Genomic DNA, 20,665 nt, shown 5'->3' on the forward strand with positions numbered 1-20,665 from the left:
TGAGCCACCAAGGAAGCCCAATTATGGCCACAGGTAATCAAATCTGAAAACTTTTTAATTCAAAGGAATGATTCTGTCCTCTCAAACAACTGCATTATACAAACCATAAACACACTATTCTGAGAACTAAACAAATTAAAATACAAATCAATCTCTGTTTGTCTCAAATCAACATATTATAGGAAATAAGGCAAAATCAACAACCTCCTAGTCTATGAAAAGTAACAAAGCAAGACACAACATGGACAGAAACAAAACCAGCCTGATCAGAAAACAAGGAACACAAGGCTTACAGAGCCTGTACACAAGCTCTGCTTCATTCAGGTTATTTTCACGCGTGCCTAGAAAATCAGTAACCAGTGGGATAACCACCCCAACTCTGACCTTGAGCACTTCTAAGAGTCTTGATAATCCCTGTTTCAGAAGAGGGGAGGTTGGAGTAGGTTCAGAAAAGCTTCCACTAATGCTCTCCAGCTTGCCCCATAGGTCAGACAGACAAAGGTCTCTTTCTCATCAATCCCAAAGACAATCCAACAAATCTTAATGATCTCCCTATCACTCCTCACACTCCAGCTATTCACTGTCCAGGGCTCACATTGCTCTAGAACGTGGCCAAACCCACCGGTCCCAGACCACCACAAAGTCTGGCTGTCAGATGTCAACTGGACCCTGATGCTTGGCAATGCTTAGTTCTGACCTCTTGACTGTCTAAACAGCTTCTTCACAGTGGTTCTTTCTTAACCTCTCCATTCCTTAAGCACCCAATAAAGCCCTTCTCATGCATCATCCAAGGTAAAAGGCTCATCCTTGTCTGGACTCAGATAATCAGACATCTATTGGAAGCTTCCTCAATCTCCCTCTATATCTCTCCCACTTTTCCTTGTTTTTGCCCAAGTTCATCACATTCATGAGGGCAAGACTTTCCATCTGCCACCTAAACAACTTTGTCTCATCAATGATCTGCTCTCTGGGATTTCAAATCTCTGTCAACAGTGCCTCCTTTCCCCTTTGCCTTCCAACATACACAAAAGTTCTCTCCATTCAGCTTCAGTGACGCTGCCTCTGGGAAGATGTTCCTTAAGGCCACACCTCTGTATTCTCATAGTGTTATATTCCCATCTGGGATCTTCTTACACCATAAGCCCAAGCAGGCAAGCCTCTGTTTAATGCCCATCATGGTATCTCCAACATCAAGCACTGAACCTGGAACATTATAAGAGTTCAACAAATGTAACAAGAAATAAATTTTTTGGTATGGCTGTCTCTGAAGTTACTATTTTCATTCTCTTCTTCCTCTTATTTTCAAACCCCAAAGCCCAGGAGTTTATATCACCCATCTTAATTTCCTCAACTCCCATTCACAGCACAGTCCTGAAGGGAATAAACTATACACTTATTTTCACATAGTCAGATCTACTGTATTTCAACTCTCTTTCCTCCCACCACCCCTACCTGACAGAAGAGATGCAGCGCACCACTACCATCCTGTTTTTCTCCTACACATCCCTGCCTCTCCAACTAGACCAATATAGTCTCACATTTAGAGTGAGAGTTCATGTCATCCCGACTCTTCATTCCTGCTCCCTACCTGCCCTCTTCTCGACCTAATCGAATATTATCTCAAGTTATCAATCAATTCCTACCTCCAGTACTGTGATAAAGCTAAGAATGGGAAAAGCTCTGGAAGAGGATCTTTGATTTCAGCTCCAAGTTGGTCCTTGAGAGCTATTCCCAACCCTGGTTAATCCCAATCTTGGAGATGGCCTAGACAGTCTTAGCTAGTCAAGTGAGGTCAATATGAGAGAAAGAAGGCAAGTCGAAGCTACAGAGATTCTCTGAATTAAAATCAAGCCCTGGGTATAAGGGCTGGGACTAGTTTTGGCAACTAGTTTTCCACTATTCCTACTCCAGTCTAAGTCTTTTATTTTAGCCAGTTTCGGGGGAGGGGGGGTCCTCGATCTTTGAAAGCTGAGGCTGCACAACTCTAAGGACTCTATTAAGCCTCAAAGAGATCAGGTAGATGGAGGAAAAAGAAGAGGAAAACGAGGGCCTAGGGTGAGCATCAAGCATACAAACGCTTGTTAAAAAGTGGATATCCAACAGTTGCTCTTTATCACCCCCCAAGTCCATAGAATGTAAACTGGACCCTGGCCTGCCCCATTCATATTTCTGTACTTAAAGGCAAAGCCCAAGTAGAAATGCTCTGGGCAGCTCTACAGCACAGTGCTCAGCCAGCTAGCCTCAAAGTGGCCTCTAGCCTTGGCAGTGGCTACCATGGAGGTCACAGGCCTTCCTGCCCTGGCCTCTACCTGCTTTGCCAGCAGGGTGTGCAATTTGGCCGCTATTGGAGCAGTGGTCAGCCATGCTGGAAGAAGTTCACATATGGGAAATGGTGTCTCTCTGAAATGAAGAGCTCTAAACTGTCCTTATGGAGCCTGGTAGGGACTGCATGTATTCTAGCCCACTATCATTTTCTCTCCCAGTACAGGGTATTTTGGAGCCTCTGACACTGCTCCTACAGGCCTCAAGAGACCTGGCATCCTGCTATGCTCTGAGCAGTAAAGGAGATGCTCACAGTGGAGACACTTAACAAAGGCTAGGGAGGTGGCAGTAATAGGGGAGGATGGATACGAGTATAGGTAGGGAAGGGATAAATGAAGTCCTCAAGGAAATCTCCTAAAGACTTGAAAAGTTTCAAAGTAGGAGAGGAAGGCACTGTGCAGAAGGAGGTAGCACCAAAGATTAAGTTCTGTTAAACACGTCATCCTCAAATATTGTTGGAGACAGCAACTTGTGTTCAAGAGAGGAGACACATTACCAAGAAACCACACAAAAACCACACAGTTTCCTCTACCCAGCCCTTGCTCTACATTTCCAGCACTGCTCTTGAACCAGGGTGAAAGATCATCCAAGAGAGGTCCCCTGCTATAGCCCTCCCTCAGGTCATTAGCTCCTGGTGGCAGCCAAGAAGTCCCAACTGCCTCACTCTCATGAGCCAGAGGAGCTGAGGCATGAACTGCTCTTAACCAATACTCCTACTCTCACCCACTGCTCATGGACCTCGAGGTGTGTGTGTGCCTATGTGCGAATGACAGGGCACACATAGGTCATACTCTTGCGGACCATCCTGGGGAATGAAATAACCCATAAAGAAGATCCTCCTGACTAAGGGAGAAAGGGAGGGTTACCTGCTTCCCAATCACAGAGCTGGATAGGTGGCAGAAGGCACCAAAGCTTTGCCCCTTAGTCCTACTTCGATCGTAGCCTGTGGTTTGTTTTTTTTTTTTTTTTTTTTTTTTTAGTATCTGGTCTTTATCTTTGGTTCCTGAAATGACTCCTGTGAGGGACCAGGGGTAGAATTAGGTAACTTCCAAGACGGGGGCAGGTCACCAGAAAAATGAAGGCTTGATTAGACACTAGGAACTTTTAGCCCCACCTTCAGGGAGGGAAGCGGGGCTGGAGATTGAGTTCAATCTCCAATGGCCAATGACTTTATCAATCACACCTGAAAACAAAAACTCTACAAAAGCCCCTGGAGGGCTTTTGACAGCTTCTGATTCGTGAACCTCAGAAGTACTGAGAAGGCAGTATACTCAAAGAAGGCGGGAAAGCTCCACACCTTAGAGACCATACCTTCTATGCATCTCATACACCTGGCTACTCTGAGTTGTATCCTTTATAATAAACCAGTAAACATGAGTAAAATGTTTTCCTGAGTTCTGTGAGCTGTTCTAGTAAACTTGAGGAGGGAATTTTGGGAATCTCCAATTTATAGCCGGTCAGTCACAAGGCCAGTGGTCTGGGACTTGTGACTAGCATCTCAATTAGAGGCAGTGGGACTGAGTCCTTTAACTGGGATCTGACACTAACTCCAGCTAGATAGATAGTGTCTAAATTGAATTACTGGATATGCAGTTGGAATCCGAGGACTGGAAGACCACACAGCCTCTTCTAAGCTGCAAGGGGTAGAAGACCTCAGAGAGACAATCCCACAGTCACCCAGACCAGAGTCAGGTGCTCCTTCAGACAGATGTCCAGAGCCTGCAAGAAATCAGACTCCTCCCTTAAATGCTTGCAAGAGAGTAGTTGGTCTACCATAAAAGAGGTTTTTAAAATTCAATTCCCTCCTATCGCTCATGCAGATCTGAAATGATCTGACCAGATGGCTGGTGCTCTGTAATTCTTGGATTGCTCTCATCAGTTGTTGATGATTTAGATTTTTTTTTTATACCCCCTCACATGAATGTGTTCCTGCACAGGCTTCCTGCGTGCTCCCATCAAGTGGCTCTTTGTACTAATGACAATATTTCAGACGCTCTCACACAGCATTTCAGATCTTGGAAGTCACCTCAGGTCAATAAGAAGCCCCAGGTCTAAGCTTCCATGAGTCCATATGGGACCAACGTACAGCACTGGGTAACAGGCAGAACAAGAGAGGACTTTACTCAGACAGCCTCATCGCCTCCACTTTTCCTTCAGGTCCCAAGGAAAGGAAGGCAGCAGCAAAGGTATATTTTTAAAATGACAACTATAGCCATTTATTGAATATTTCCTACGTGCCAGGCCCTGTGTGAAACATTTTACATATGTTAATCTTGTTTCAGTCTCACACCATCTCTGTGAAGTAGGTATTTTCATCCCTGTCTTCAGATGAGGAAACTAAGATTCAGAGATTCTCATCAACCTGACAAGGCCACAGAGCTCAAAAAGAGAACTGAAAGTGCGTTTGGAGGTTTAGCATCATAAAATCTGACTCAAAGCCCCACCAAAATCTCAGGAACAGAGAAAAGGCCCTGGCCTGGCCTCCCCACACCCTCATTTGTGCCCTCATTGAGCACCAGGCACTTTCTCCAGGACACTCAAAATACTGCAATGCTTTTTTCTCTCTGTATCCTCTATGAGACTATGAACTGCTGGAAGGCAGGGGTCATGTCTCATCTGTTACCCAGAAAGACAGTATGGTACAGTGGTAGAGGTTAGGCTTAGAGCCAAACAAAGCTAGATCTGAATTCTGTCTCTGTCACTTGGTCGTTTGGCTAAGTCACTTCTCTTGAGACTCAATTTTGTCTATAAAAATGAGGGTAGTTACAGCACCTACCCTCAAAAGATGCCTGGCACAGTGGATACTCAGTAAATGTGAGCTATTATCTGTCTCTGGCTACCAGTATAGTCCTTGGCACAAAGTAGGATCACAGAAAATGCCCAAGGAGCAGAAGGCCCACCATATCTGGCTGTGACCAGTTTTCTCTAATAGCAAGTACACAGGCACTAAGCCTGGGGTTCATGGGTGCTCAGCCTTAGGACAAATTTCTGAGTTCCTTGCCCAGAACCCACAGGACCTGCCAGCAAACAGCTTTCCTCTGCTTGCTTGTGAACAGCTGATGCTGAATCCACACTCAAATGCTTGCTGTGCCTCCGTAAGGTATGACAGATCCCAAAATAAACTGAGAGAGAGAGAGAGAGAGACAGGAAAATCACTTCTAGGAACAAGTAACTCACAGCAAGGATGCTGACAGTAATAACAAGGCAGGGAGACTTCAGGGGAGTGACCTGCAGCTGCTCAGGGCAGGGTGGCTGGGGCCCAGTTCCCACCTGGCCTGGTAGGAAGGTTCATGAAGTTACAGGTTGGTCCTCTGATACTCCAGGCTACAGCAGGCAGGATATCTGCCTTCATATGAGCCCAGACTGTGTAGCCCAGTAATTCCTCCTTGGAGACCTGAGGACAGCACAGATGAGGTCCTACCTTCAGAGACCTAAGGAGACAGGAGGTACTGAACTGAAGCCAGTAACTGTCAACATAAACTAGCCATTTTGCCATTCTCTTAAAAGTCCCCCCAAAGATATTCCACCATCTTCTTATGTCATGTCCTAGCTCTTAACGCAGGAAATGCTGTGCTAACCCATTCCGCTCCCTTACCAAAAATCATCCTGGAAGGAAAGAAGAATATTCTATGACCATGGAAGTCTTTCCCTGTCACCATAAGTACCCTTCCCCATCTAAAGCCGGAGAGGACAGGAAGGTTACACACTCATGCATACCCACTGGCATCCAATTTCACAATCAAGTTTAAGGGGTGGCACAGAGAATTTACCATTTAAAATCAGAACTGCTGTGTACCGGGTTATGTCTTCATGTTAGAAATCCTCAGAATAGCCTCTGCAGGAGGTGGGCAGGACATTTCTCCCACATCACCAATTGGGGAACTGAGGGATTCAGTGACTTGCCCAAGATCCCCTAAGTAGCAAACTTAGGATCTAAATCCAGGACTGGCTCAGTCTAAAGTCTGTGCTCTTTACCATTATTAATAAATTATACTATCTCATTTATCTACTCATTCCAGGACTAGTTACATCCCTTTTTAACCATTCAGTAGCTGTGATGGAAGTTCCCAGGTAGCATTTAGAATATGGTGGATTAAATATACTGATTAAAGGCAAATGCCAGCTATCCATACAGACCCCTGAGATGTCAATCTCCTACCAACAAACATACATATAAAAATCTTCTCAATGTACACACAGCACATCTTGAAGAGAGTCTTGTCTGCCTCGACAGTACCTCTCAATCATCACACATCAAACCCTGAGGCCAAAACAAATCTCTCACCTTCCCTCCTCCCCTCACTGGTCCTGCTCTGGGGGGTGAGCGTAGGTGAAATGAAAACACTTTTGGAATACGGGGCAAGCACAACTGGAAGTAGACTTGCTTTGCCCTCAGAGCTGTGGGGCCTGAGTGTCTGTGCTCAAACACAATTCACGAGCCTTTGGAGTGGCTTCAAGGAAACTTGGGGCAGAACAATTTATAAGGAGCCTTAAGAAACTAGAAAGCAGAGGATGATGTCAATGGGGCAACAAGTTAAATGTAAAAGTTAGTACTCCACTCTAACTCTCCAAGAGACGCTTAAAGCACTCAGCCTGCCCTTGTCACATAGGCGCTGGCCCTCCCTCCCCAAAGATATAAAGAGAGGTTCTTTTGCTTAACCATTACCAGCAAACCCACTGCCCAGAGGCTGGGCAAGGGCCCTGGGTCAGAACTTTCAGGCTTAATCTGCAACGTGGACTGAGGCCTCAAAGGGTGCTACAGGAAAAGAGGGTAGGGGTAGGGACACTGACTTCCATGTGCTCCAGGCACTTGCCTGGTCAGAAGTGGTATAAGCACTTTTAATTACATAAAATCAATGAACATAACCCACAGCCTCCACTTTCCACACCCTGAGAGTCCCTCTGGTTTTAGTCCTCAGGGACCAGGGGGCTCAGTTCTCAGGGAAGGTGGAGGAAAGCAGCCAGAAGTTGAATTTGCTGAGCCCAGTACCTCTGCCCCTAAAATCTGCCTCTACCCAACACCATTAGCACCTACTTGGTTTCCCTGGTGGTTCATCACTTTTCTGTGGCAGTAACTACCTGCACTTAAGCCCAACAGGGGCGATATTGCTATCAGAAAGTTGGCTGGCAGTGCAAATGCTGCCCCTGCCCAGCACAGCAGCAATGCAGCAGTGAGAACACAGTGATGAATATCAGCAAGGAGTTGATGAAACTATGCTCTGGCAGCTGCCAGGGCTTGTCATCCCACTGCAACAGTGCAGAACACAAAGCCTATTCCTGAGAATTGGCCCAGTCGGGCTCCAGCCAAGGACAAGTGGGAGGAAGGTGAGTCCAGGCTGGGGTCAATGACATTGGACAAGTTAACTGAATGACATAGGTCATGTCACCTACTCTCTCTGAGCCTCAATGTTTTCTCTGAAAGTAAGACAATAATAGCTCTTACTATTGTGAAGACTGAACAAGCTTATGCACATGAAGCACCTAGCACACTATCTGAATATGGTAAACACCACAACTGCTGGCTTATTTCATTATTATTTTAATCCCTGGGCCCAGGGCCATAAAAGGGTTCGAAAGTTGTCCCTTCTGAGGATGCTCTGTTCAAAAACCACGCCAGGATCAGCCCCTGTTTCTTGGCACCACAGGCTCCTTTAACAATAGAAAACTCCTACCCTGCACCGGTGCTCAGGACTCTCCCATGAACAATATTTCAGCAGCACTGAGCCGAGCAACAGAGCCCAAAATAGCATTTGCAGAGTGAGGCACATGTCACTGCCTCTCCTGCGCCTCAGAAGTGCAAGGAAAGAAAGTTTTTAATCACGTGCTCAGAAAGCTCGGCCACCCACTACCTCCCTGCCTTCCAGGGCACTCAGATGCAGCAGTCTCTGTTCTGGAACATGAAGGTCCCTGAGTCCTGCAGCAGCAGCCACCACTACTCCCCTCCGAGGAAGCCAGAGAGGGGCTGCTCTTTCAAAACAGCCCTATGTGGACAAAGAACATGCAAATTTTGAATTTCAAGTGTGTTTCCTGGAGACAGGGCTGGGCTTGGTACCTGGACGAAGTGCCTGCCACTCATGGGTTGGGTGAAACACCTCCAAAATCTTGGGTTCCAGTTCCTCCTCTGCTATGGTTTCCTTTCTCTCTGTTTCTTTGGTGCTGCTCTTCTCTGGGTTGGTCAGTGCAAATTCCTTCAGAGAAAGGAAAACAGGGCATGAACCACCACAGCTGGGTAGCAAGCAAGCAAAAATAAAACGGCCTGGGGAGTACACTCTCCTCCTCCTTGCATTTCCTGCCCTCCCTAGCCATGTTCGGCCCTTTCATAAGATGAGTCTCAGAACCAGTACAGCTGAGGTGATATGATTAAATTAACACAGCATGTGCTGTGTGTATATGGCACTTTTGTATATGCACTGTTTAAAAAGTCCAGAAGGTTCCACACTATCGTGAGGGGTTTCAGGCAACATACTGGGGAGAGGGGTTGACAAAATGAGACAACAGGAGATTTTCTACTTGATAAGCTCCTATACTGTTTGATGTTTAAAATTCCTATTATTCTTAAAATTAAAAACTAAAGATATTTATAAAAGAAAAAGCATACAACTGAATAGAACAGTAAGGCCTCAAACGGTCAGCTCAGATGTACAAAAGCTGGTAGCTAAAGCCCAATTAATTCCTAAGCCACCCAGCAGGGCAGACTAAGGGCCTGGGTACCTTAATTCCCCAGGGTACCTATGGGGCATACATGACCTCTTGGGACATTCCAATCCATGGAGGGAGGGGTGCAAGTGGGAAGGCACAAGTCCAGCTGGGCTAAAGGAGGAAGATGCCCAGGCTGGAAACCTCTTCCTAAAACCTGTTTCCTTCCACCCCAGGGTGAATATGGAGGATTAATGAGATGGTGTCTGTTGAGCACTTTGAGCTCAGGAGAGAAAGATGTAATATAAATACAAAGTATTATTAATCTTATTCCTTCCCAGCCTCCCATCCTTCCTGTCCCATTTTTAAACCTGTTTGTGTATAAAAAAGCAGTAAGGCCTCAGGAAACTGGAACCAGAGGGTTCCAGAGCTCTGAGAAATTACATCTGGGAGGGCAAAGAAGAACCCACATTAGCACACTGGAAGATTATTTCAGCACTCCCACCTCCCCTGCCATCACTTTTTCCCCACCTCCCAATTCTTCCCCTAAGAGTATTTTTCATGGATTCCTCCTATGAACTCAAACTTGTGCTAGGTACTTTAGGTAGATCTCATTTTGGTCTCCCAAGCAACTTTAATCCTACATGGGAGGTAACAATGCCATCTCTTTCAAGCAGTGCCCCAGGTCCAGACAGGAACCTCCCTGGGTCCCTTAGGTCCTGATTTTTAACTAGCTGACAGAGGAAAGATTAAGGGGTTAAGGTGTTGATGATGACAATATGTAAAGCCCCTCCAAGGATTTTTACATTTTAACAAGAAATAAAAACATGAGATTCAGATGGAAGAATTTCAGATCGTCTTAAGCACCAGTAAGGAAAATTATCTTGGACAAGATCAGTTCAGTTCAGTCGCTCAGTTGTCTCTGACTCTTTGCGACCCCATGAACCGCAGCACGCCAGGCCTCCCTGTCCATCACCAACTCTCGGAGTTTACCCAAACCCATGTCCATTGAGTCAGTGATGCCATCCAACCATCTCATCCTCTGTCGTCCCCTTCTCCTCCTGCCCTCAATCTTTTCCAGCATCAGGGTCTTTTCAAATGAGTCAGCTTGGACAAGAAGAGGTCCTTAAATCATGTTACAAGTAACAACACCCACGGATGATAGAATTGTGGTTTAAAACTGAAACTCTCCTTCAGGTAACCCAAAGTTCAATTCCAAGTTGCTTTTGACTCCAGGAAAAGTTACTTCACTTTTAAGCTTCAGTTTCTACATTTATAAAGAGGAAATAACATCTCACTCATATGTCAGAAGAAGTATCACCCTGTACACCACTAGCCCTGGTTGCACAGTAGCCATTACACCTATTACTCGTCAAGGGAGTCATGTAGCGGCAAGTCAGATGAGTCTGTGCTGTGACATCCAGCAGGGGCTACACAAAATGGCTTCACTCGGCAGGTCAGGTTTGGGTTGTGGTCACCTGTGCAACCTGGTCCCTCAAACTCCTCCTACCCTTTCAATTTGCAGTCCGCACAAATCTGAGCTCAAAAGAAAAACTAGCAACAGAAGAGTAGGAGTGTGTGAGACTAATGAGAAGACAGACTGGCAGGAGGCTCCCTACATTTTGAGAGCATGAACATCACACTTCCAACAGCTGAGTTTCCTGAGGGCAGGCACTGTGTCAGTCTTTTTCACCACTGTATATACCCCTTGCCCAGCCCAAGGCTTAGTTTGTAATCATACAACAAAGGAATGAAAAAAGTGCTTCCTCCTACAGGCAGGTGTATGTTTTGGAGACAAGCCCAAAGAGTTTGCTGGCAGCCAGGAACTAGCTCCAAACTCCAGAACAAAGACCACCTTGTCCACTAAGTACCTGGAACCTATATACTCCAGGGCCCAGCCATGCTGGTCAGTCTCTGTCAAAAGTGCCATACACTAGACCACAGGGCTAGAAGACCATTAGTAATATTTACCTCTGAAGTATGTGGATTAAATGCCTCCAGAAGCCAGGCAGGGACGGAAGTAAATGTGCTGTGTGCCCAGTGTAAAAACAACTAGGAGTAGTGGAACTGTGAAAACTGGAGTCCTCCTGTCCTGACCAAGAAACATAGCTGTTACTCAGTTGCCACTGCCGTGAAGGCATTCAACTTGGTAAGAAACAGAAATCCATATTTTTCTGTGATATTTCTTACTTTTAGAACACAAACAGGGTCAAACTAAACATCTCTAAGCTTTACAACTCTTGCTTTAGTGTATCTATTAGCCAGGTTAACTCCTAGCAGGTATAACTGTAATCAACTAACCAAATCCTCAACATCAAGAGAAGAAGAAAGAAAGAGGCAAGGGTAATGGTGATGATGAAAATATGACCCTTCAAAATCCAGGCAAGGCTAGCGTTCATTTCGATGAGTAGAGGCTAAGAAAGCCCTTTTCCCTAGATCTTTAATGAGACTAACAGAGTAGGTTCAAGAAGAAGGATTACAACAAGATATGAACCACTGAGACACATACCTGAAGCCTCAGGAAAGCCCCTTTTCCCAACAATCCCATCACTGCTCAAAATATTTTTTTAAGTTTCCTTTTGGTATCATCTTTGAACCATATTTTAAGCTACACACGCATACACACTCTCTCTCTCACAATCTGCCATTATTTTACAGTTCACCTGTTTTTAGTAGAAGTGACATAAATTTGGTGCTCATCTGTCTGATCAACTCACTCTGATCACCAAATCTGGCTCTGAGTGAATTCAGCAAGCACTGAGGGAGGCTTGGTCACACAAACATACTACAGGCTAGACAGTCACCTCGAAGGTGGAATTCCAGAAAAGGTTTTCAGGAAAAGCAGCATCACGGAGATGGAGTTAAGGAAAACAGCAGCTACCGTTTATGAAACCCCTACCCATATGCCCGGCACTGGTCTAAAGTGCCTTCCATGCCACACAACTTGTCCAAGTTTCACCTATGAAACACACACTTTTAATTCCATTTTACAAACACAGGATCTGTGCAAAACCACACTGCAGAGAGAAGAGCAGAGATTTAAGTCCAGGACTGCCTGAATCCTGATTCACTTCTATGTTTCTGTTCTTAGTCAAGTGTTCTATCGGTTGTGCCTTGGATGCTAAGGGAAGCAAGCCGGCGGCGGGGGGTGGGGTGGGGGGGGGTGGATGAGATCACCCCAGCACATTTACCAGCACAGCCCCTGCCCTTTATTGGACAAGGTGAGAAACACAGTTGCAGAGAAAGGGATGACCCTCCCTCTGTTCTAGCAGGGTCCAAAACAAGAGACAAAGACCGAGAGGTGAGGGAGGCCAGCCAGCCCATGGTCAGCTCTGAAGTAAATCTCATGCTCTGGTGCCCTCTCAGTTGGCTTTTCAGGGCTCCTTTCAATGCTGAATTCTCTCTTCTCTCTGCCATCAATACTGTAAATACCAATTTCCTCTGAAATGGCAAGAAATCCCAGCTAAGGTGTTAACTGACAACAGCTTACCATGATATGCTTCCTTACACTTGCAACTGAATAAGAGATTTTTAAAGACCAAAGCCTTCAAGATCCAACAGAATAAATGAACCTCTCAGGGTAGGTGGATTGCTGTTGTGACAGAGACAGACTGAGGGCGCAACATTTTCGGATAGGAGCCTGGCTGACAGAGCCATAAATTAAACAATGGAAGCAGCCACCCCATACTAAAAAATAACAGCTGACATTTACTGACCATCCATTAGCCATACAGTGCCAGTCTCAATTCTAGGTGCTTTATATACATAATCACATTTAATCTACACTAAAATTTAAGAGGGAGGTGCCTGTTTTAACAACCCTGTTTTACACATGAGGAAACAAAACTCAGAAATGGTCAAACTGCCAAAGTGGGAGGCAAAAGAGAGCTTACTAAGGCTCTGTGCTCCTTTATACTGGGTTCCACTATCCCACTCATCTTCTACCATCTCTTGAAGGTGAGTATACCACACAATACATCCCTTTAGCATTCACACTGCTCCTTAGAAGTGACGCCCCAGAGAGGCGCCACAACAGGAGACAGGAAGGAAGGATGGCTCCAGATCATATCCTGATACACACAGCCAACCTTTGCTGGGTGGCCATTAACCTGTAACAAATGCCCTTGGGGAGAACAATTCCAGGTCACCAGGAGCATCTGTCTGGACTCCAGGCACTGAACAAAGGATCATGACCACTCCCATCTCCCCCACCACCCATTTTCACTGTTGTGAAGGTGGCTGGCTGCATAATTTGGATTTTAAATGCCATCAGGGCAGCAATTTTTATGGTGTGAGAGAAAAGATGCTTCAATTCCTACTTGTAGTTAGCACATGATGAAAGATTATGACAAATGGATACAGCTTAGGGACAGACATAAGGATAAAAGCAGCTTCTGCTGATAAAAGTCAGTATTAACTTTTTTCTGAGACTAGGTTCAATAGAGCTAATATAAATGGGCCAGAATAATTATGGCTCTGAAAGCTCATCTATTTGGTTGAACTATTATCCAAAAGGGACTTACTAACACACGGTCGTTAAGTAAATTCATCAGCATGCTTTTGTTAATTGTGCATCTGCTAAAGCTCATGATGGGGAGTACCCAGATCCTCAAGAGCTGCAGGCTAAAGGGGACACAGCCCTAATCCCTCAGGAAACTTGGGTGCTTTTCTGGGCCAGCTATGTTAGAGCCAGCCCGAACTTCATGCTGTGGCCAGTCCCACCCTCTGGAGCCAATGAGATTCCAGTCTTACTGTCCTTGAAGAGGAGACCAGAAAAATGACAGCAACAAGATCTTAGTCAAAGAATATTAAAAGCTCAAAAGGATTCGTGACTCCTAACTGTACATTCTCTCCTGCTCCACAAAGTAGGGAAAAAGGCAGAGAGAAAACAAATGACTTCAGAGGGAAGGTGGAAGTTTGCCATGAGCCAGAGGTGAACCTTAGCTGAGCTGAATTGCTATTAAATTCATCACAATTGTCATTTGCACTTCAAGGCCTTCCAGTTCCAAAGCCTCCAGCACTTTACCCAACATTTAAGTAGGACCCCTGGGGTTGGGGAAGGTGGCCAGGGGAGGGTAAAACTGTCAGAGAGTTGACAGTAAGGGCATTTCATGGAAGAGGAAAGAGAGGAAACTGGGAGCTGGTCAAGGGCAGGCTTTGCTGGGGCAGGCCAGGGAAATGGGGCCAGGACACCCTGCAGCCAGACCAAGCTTAGGGCCTTCTCAGGCATTCTGCCCCTGCCTTTGTCAATGACAGAAACCTCAGTAATGAGGTCTGGGTTAATGAAAAGGAGACTATAAAGAACATGCAAAAAAGGACAGGGGGAAAGAGGACACAGAAACCGAAGAGGGGAGTAGAAGAAGAAGCAGTCTTGGTGCTCACCACACCAGTACCCAGTCCTTGGGGAAAATCCTGACCTCCTCAGCTATGCTACAAACTAGCTTTATAATGTTGGCCAAGTTACTTAGTATCTCTTAGTTCTCCTCCTTCTCAAGATGAGGATAATAAGTTCAGTTGTCTTAGCAGGGGTTGTTGGTGGGATTAAGTGAGGATACACATATAAAAGCACACAATACAATGCTTGGTTGGATCATAGAAAAAGCAAGAGAATTCCAGAGAAACATCTACTTCTGCTTCATTGACTATGCTAAAGCCTTTGACTGTGTGGATCACAACAAACTTGTGGAAAATACTTAAAGAGGTGGGAATACCAGACCACCTCACCTGCCTCCTGAGAAATCTGCATGCAGGTCAAGAAGCAACAGAACAGGACATGGAACAACAGACTGGTTCCAAATTGGGAAAGGAATACGTCAAGGCTGTATATTGTCGCCCTGCTTATTTAACTTACGTGCAGAGTACATCATGTGAAATGCCAGGCTGGATGAAGCATAAGCTGGAATCAAGATTACCAGGAGAAATATCAATAACCTCAGATACACAGATGACACCACCCTTATGGCAGAACTCTTGATGAAAGTGAAAGAAAAGAGTGAAAAAGCTGGCTTAAAACTCAACACTCAGAAAATAAACATAATGACATCCAGTCCGAACACTTCATGGCAAATAGATGGGGAAACAATGGAAACAGTGACAGACTTTATTTTCCTGGGCTCCAAAAATCACTGCAGATGGTGACTGCAGCCATGAAATTAAAAGACACTTGCTCCTTGGAAGAAAAGCTATGACAAACCTAGATAGCATATTAAAAAGGACAGACATTATTTTACTGACAAGGGTTCGTATAGTCAAAGCTATGGTTTTTTCAGTAGATGTGTACGGCTGTGCGAGCTGGACCATAAAGAAGTCTGAGTGTTGAAGAAATGATGCTTTTGAATTGTGGTGCTGGAGAAGACTCTTGAGAGTCCCTTGGACTGCAAGGAGATCAAACCGGTCAATCCTAAAGGAAATCAGTCCTGAACATTCACTGGAAGGACCAATACTGACGCTGAAGCTTCAGTACTTTGGCCAACTGATGCGAAGAACTGACTCATTGGAAAGGACCCTGAGGCCGGGGAAGATTGAAGCAGGAGGAGAAGGGGACACAGAGGATTCAAGATGGTTGGATGGCATCACCAACTAATGGACATCAGTTTGAGCAAGCTCCAGGAATTGGTGATGGACAGGGAAGCCTGGCATGCTGCAGTCCATGGGGTTGCAAAGAGTTGGGCATGACTGAGTGACTTAACTGATAATACTTGGTACATGATAAGCTTATCATTATCATCATTGTTATTACATCATTATCATCATCACCATCTTCTCCCCAAAGAGAAAATGTGTCATAAGCTTTAAACAGAGGCCAGAGGACTAAGGGATAGGGGAAGAAGTGCACACATTCCGTGACCCAGCACTGGTCACATTCCTATAAGAAACTCCCACAGCAGCCCTGGTGGCATGGAGACTTTCTTGGACCCCAAAGATCCCTCTACTTGTGAGAAAATACTTACTGAGTTCTTATGACAGAGGCAGAAGTTGAAGCAGGAAACCATCAGCATACCGAGCAGCATGCACAGAGGAGCCATCCTAAAAAGGAGCAGGCCCTGGTGAGGCATAGTTAGAGGCCTGAGGAATGTAAACACAGAAGATAGAAGGTCAATAGGAAGCTGGTGCCTGACACCCCTCCCTGCCTGCCCCAACACAGTGATTCCTACGATGTCACTTTTTTCACAGATGTCAAACATTTCAGATGATGTCAGACATTTCTGGAATAGAGGTGTCACAGATCTCCTACCCCAGACATAGAACAACCTAAAGTAAGCCTCCATTCCCCCATACAAGGAAAGAGGCCTTGGCTGAAACTGCAGTCACCCAGGACCCTTGCACGAGCTATTTAGGTTGATGCAAAAGTAACTGCAGTTTCAGATCGTGAATTTTAAATCATTATAAGTAGGCTCAAACATATCTTTATTAATCAAAATAGGTACCTTTACAATCAACACATTTTTACCAATGAGAAATAAGCTGGTTTATTCCTGTAGTGTAAAAATCCATGCTTTGGGATTTGACAAACTCTTGAAAAGTATTTTCTGCCTCCTGCTGGTTGTGGAAGAGTCTTCCTTGCAAAAAGTTGTCAAGATGCTTAAACTAGGAGTTGGTTGGCGAGAGGTCAGGTGAATATGGAGGATGAGGCAAAATTTCATAGTCCAATTCATTCAACTTTTGAAGCACTGGTTGTGCAACATGCAATCAGGCATTGTCATGGAGAAAAACTGGACCCTTTCTGTTGACTAATGCCAGCTGTAAGCATTGAAGTTTTCCATGCATCTCATCAAATTGCTGAGCATACTTCTCAGATGTAACAGTTTCGCCAGGATTCAGAAAGCTGTAGTGGATCAGATGGCAGCAGACCACCAAACAGTAACCAGGACCTTTTTGTGGTGCAAGTTTGGCCTTGGAAAGTGCTTTGGAGCTTCTTCTCAGCCCAACCACTGAGCTGGTTGTTGTATAAAATCCACTTTTTGTCACAAGTCACAATCTGATTGAGAAATGGTGCATTGTTGCATAGAATAAGAGAAGACGACACTTCAAAACGATGATTTCTTTTATTTTCCGTCAGTTCATGAGGTACCCACTTATCAAGCTTTTTCACCTCTCCAATTTGCGTCAAATGTGAAATGACCGTAGAATGGTCAATGCTGAGTTTTTTGGCAACTTCTCATGTAAGTTTTAAGAGGATCAGCTCTGATGATTGCTCTCAATTGGTCAATGTCAACTTCCAATGGTCATCCACTATGCTCCTCATCTTCAAGGTTCTAGTCTCCCTTGCAAAACTTCTTGAACCACCACTGCACTGTACATTCGTTAGCAGTTCCTGGGCCAAATGCATTGTTAATGTTGTGAATTGTCTCTGCTGCTTTACGACTCATTTTGAACTCAAAAAAGAAAAACACTCAAATTTACAGTCCAAATTAAATATAAAATAAACAGCAGGAATAAGTCATTAGTAAAAAAAACATAAAGAAATGTGCATTAAAATGATGTATAACATAACCATATTAAGCCGGTATTCCAATATCAAATAGCAAATTTCAACAATGGAAAAACTCAATTATGTTTGTTCCAACCTAATATAATAGCCCTGTCCCTTCCTTCTTCATTATCCAGGTTGTTATCAGGTTGCACAGGGTGGTATTGGCTATGGTGCAGAAAGAAGGAAACTAACCAAATGATCTGTGTCTGAACGGACACAGGCCCAAGTTCACATAGCCTTTATAACCATTCACTTTTTTAAAACATTTTTGTATTTATTTGACTGCCTGGTCTTAGCTGCACCATACAGGATATTAGATCTTCATTGCAGCATGCGGGATCCAGTTTCCTGACCAGGGATCGAACCCTAGACCCCTGCATTGGAAGTGCAGAGTCTTAGGCACTGGACCACCAGGAGAGTCCTTAAATGGTCACAGATTATATAGTCCCTAAATGGTTATAGTCCCTAATGGTTAACCATTCACTTCTAAACCATATCTACTGTTATACCTGAAGGCAAATACCATCAGCATCCCCTAAAACAGCAAAATTCAATATTCTCAAGTCATAAAGCCTTCACATCACTTTTCAGACAATCAAACAAACCAAAGTGCAGGCCCTCATGGCTGTTAAACTTTAAATGATACAAGGATAAAAGGATATCTCTTGTTCACAGATTGGAGGCTTAATATCGTTAAGACGGCAGTATTACCCAGAGCAATATTCAGATTCAATGCAATCCCTATCAAAATCCTGATAGGAGTTTGCTCACAGTCCAGTGGTTAGGACATGACACTTTCACTGTTCAATCCTTGTTTGGGGAATTTAAGATTCCCAACCTTCGCCAAAAAAAAAAAAATCCCAATACTGAAAAAGAAGAACAAAGTTGGAGGACTCACATTTCCTGATTTCAAAACTTACTACAAAGCTACAATGATTAAAACACTGTGGGGAAAAAAGAAAAAAACACTGTTGTGTAAGTGTAAGGACAGATATACAGACCAATGGAACAGAACTGAGAGCCCAGAAATAATTACATGTGCAATAAATTGATTTTCAACAATGTTATCTAGACAATTCAATGGGCAGTCTCTCCAACAAACTGCCCTGGAACAACTGGATATCCAAGTGCAAAAGAATGAAGTAGACTCTTCCCTTATATCATATATAAAAAGTAACTCAAAATGTATTAAGAGATAAAATTCTCAGGAAAAACATAGGGAAAATCTTCATAACCTCAGATTTGGCAATAGTTTCTTAAATATAATAACCAAAGCACAGACGATAAATGAAAAAACAAACAGAACTCCTTCAAAATTAAGTTTTAATTTTGTGTCTCAAATGACATTATAAGGAAAGTGAAAAGACAACTCAAAAAATTAGAAAAATATTTGTAAGTCTTCTATCTTATAATGATTTATAATCCAGAATATATAAATAACACCTATAACTCAACAACAAAAATTTAAATGGGCAAAAAACTTGAATAGACATTTCTCCAAAGAAGATATACACAGGCCAATAAGGACATGAAAGGATTCTCATCATTAATCACTAAGGAAATGCAAATCAAAGCCACAATGAAACAGTGTACCATTTTATATCCACCATTATGGCTAAAATTTATTTTAAAAAAAAGAGAGACAGTAACAAATATTAATGAGGATGTGGAGAAACTAAAACCCTAGTACAATGCTGGTGGGAATGTAAAATGGTGCAGTTGCTGTGGGACAGTGTGGCAATTCCTCAAAAAGTTAAATATAGAACTACTATATATGTGATGCAGCAATTCCACCCCAGGTATATACTCCACCTAAAAGTTCCAAAACATTGACTCAAACAGGTACCTCCATATGAATGTTGATAGTATCATTATTGACAACAGCCAAAAAAGTAGAAATAACTTAGGTATTCAACAGATTATTTTCAAATGTGGTACATACAATGGAACATATAAGTCATAAAAAATGAAATTCTGATACATGCTTCAGCATTAATGAACCTTAAAAATATTATGCTAAATGGAATGAACTAGACAGAAAAAAATAGATGTTGTATGGTTCTACTTAAGTGAAATATCAAGAATAGGCAAATTGAAGTAGTGAAAAAATTTTGGTCAGTAAACTAGAGAGGAAGTCAAAACAACTTAACCCAAACAGGCAAATGGCCCCAGAAAGAAAGGCAGAAAGAAAAAATAATAACAATAATAAACTTAAAAAAAAAAAAAACCTTAGAGGGAGTTCCCTGGTGGTCCAGTGGCTAAGACTCCACACTCCCAATGCAGGGGGCCTGGGTTCAACCCCTTGTCAGGCAGCTCCATCTCCACATGCCACAGCTAACAGTTCACAAGGCAGAACTAAAGAGCCTGTATGCTGCAACTAAAAGATCTTGCATGCTGCAACTAGAACCTGGGGCAGCCAAATAAATCAATCTGGGGGGGAAAAAAAACACCTTAGAAAACTTCAGAACCTGTCAGTATCAGTCCAAGATCCTTATTAAAGGTTTGCAAGTTGATCATTCAGCCCCAATACACCTCATTAGGCAGTTTACTCAATAAATTCCTAACTGAATTAATTATAGGGGAAACACCTCTAGAGAGTATGGTATTTTACCTTTTCTCTTTCCTATTCCTGCCACGCTCCATGTTCCACCTCAATAAACTGGTCCTGTGACAAGACTGCAGCGGAGCCCAAGGCTCTGCCTGAACCCACAATCAGAAGTTATTACCCCGTGCCCAGCCCACACCTTCTCAGGGGCAGACAGGAACTTTCCCTAAGGACATCTGGAGCCATGAAGGAAAACAGCCCTGCTGGAATGACACTGTGCTAAAAAAGCACAGCCAAATGGAAAAGCAAAGGCTTAGGAGCTAAAAATAGCTGCTAAACTCACCCAGCAGCAAAAGCCTTTGCTTTCTGCCAGTTTCTGCCCTCTTTTTTTGTAGACAAAATGGAATGGCTAAATGCCACATGAGTTTTCCCCAGCAACCTGGCTCCCTAGGGCACCAATCACACTGAAAGACACAGAGTGAGTTCACAGCACAGCACTAGGTTCTGGACAGGTGCCTGGCCATGCCTAGGGGTGCAGGGGAGTGGGGTGCAAGGCTCAGTGAGGATGAACAATGGGCAGAGGCAATCAAGAATGAGAAGTCTAGAAAGATCCAGGGAAGATGGGTCCCAAAGGACATATAATATCCCATACCTTTTTTATTTCTGCATCCTTGGCTGTGGAGAAAAGA

At 43.9% G+C, this 20,665-nt stretch overlaps 1 protein-coding gene across 11 annotated transcripts in view; it reads right to left on the minus strand.

The window, feature by feature from the left end:
* The window catches only part of SIL1 (SIL1 nucleotide exchange factor), a 246,115-nt gene that overhangs the window by 170,524 nt on the left and 54,926 nt on the right, over window positions 1-20,665 (minus strand). For 9 of the 11 annotated variants that reach the window (XM_070465454.1, XM_070465455.1, XM_020908409.2 and 6 more), the window contains 2 exons: window positions 15,909-16,023; window positions 8,375-8,510 (listed from right to left, as the gene is read on the minus strand). In XM_070465454.1, coding sequence (XP_070321555.1) covers window positions 8,375-8,510; window positions 15,909-16,013 — 241 coding nt within the window. In that variant the 5' untranslated portion in view covers window positions 16,014-16,023. Of the gene's footprint in view, window positions 1-8,374; window positions 8,511-15,908; window positions 16,024-16,408; window positions 17,292-20,042; window positions 20,090-20,665 lie in introns of those variants that run through there. The other 2 variants (XM_020908406.2, XM_070465452.1) reach the window with 2 other exon arrangements.

The sequence above is a fragment of the Odocoileus virginianus genome, chromosome 3, assembly GCF_023699985.2.
Source record: "Odocoileus virginianus isolate 20LAN1187 ecotype Illinois chromosome 3, Ovbor_1.2, whole genome shotgun sequence".
NCBI classification, from domain to species: domain Eukaryota; kingdom Metazoa; phylum Chordata; class Mammalia; order Artiodactyla; family Cervidae; genus Odocoileus; species Odocoileus virginianus.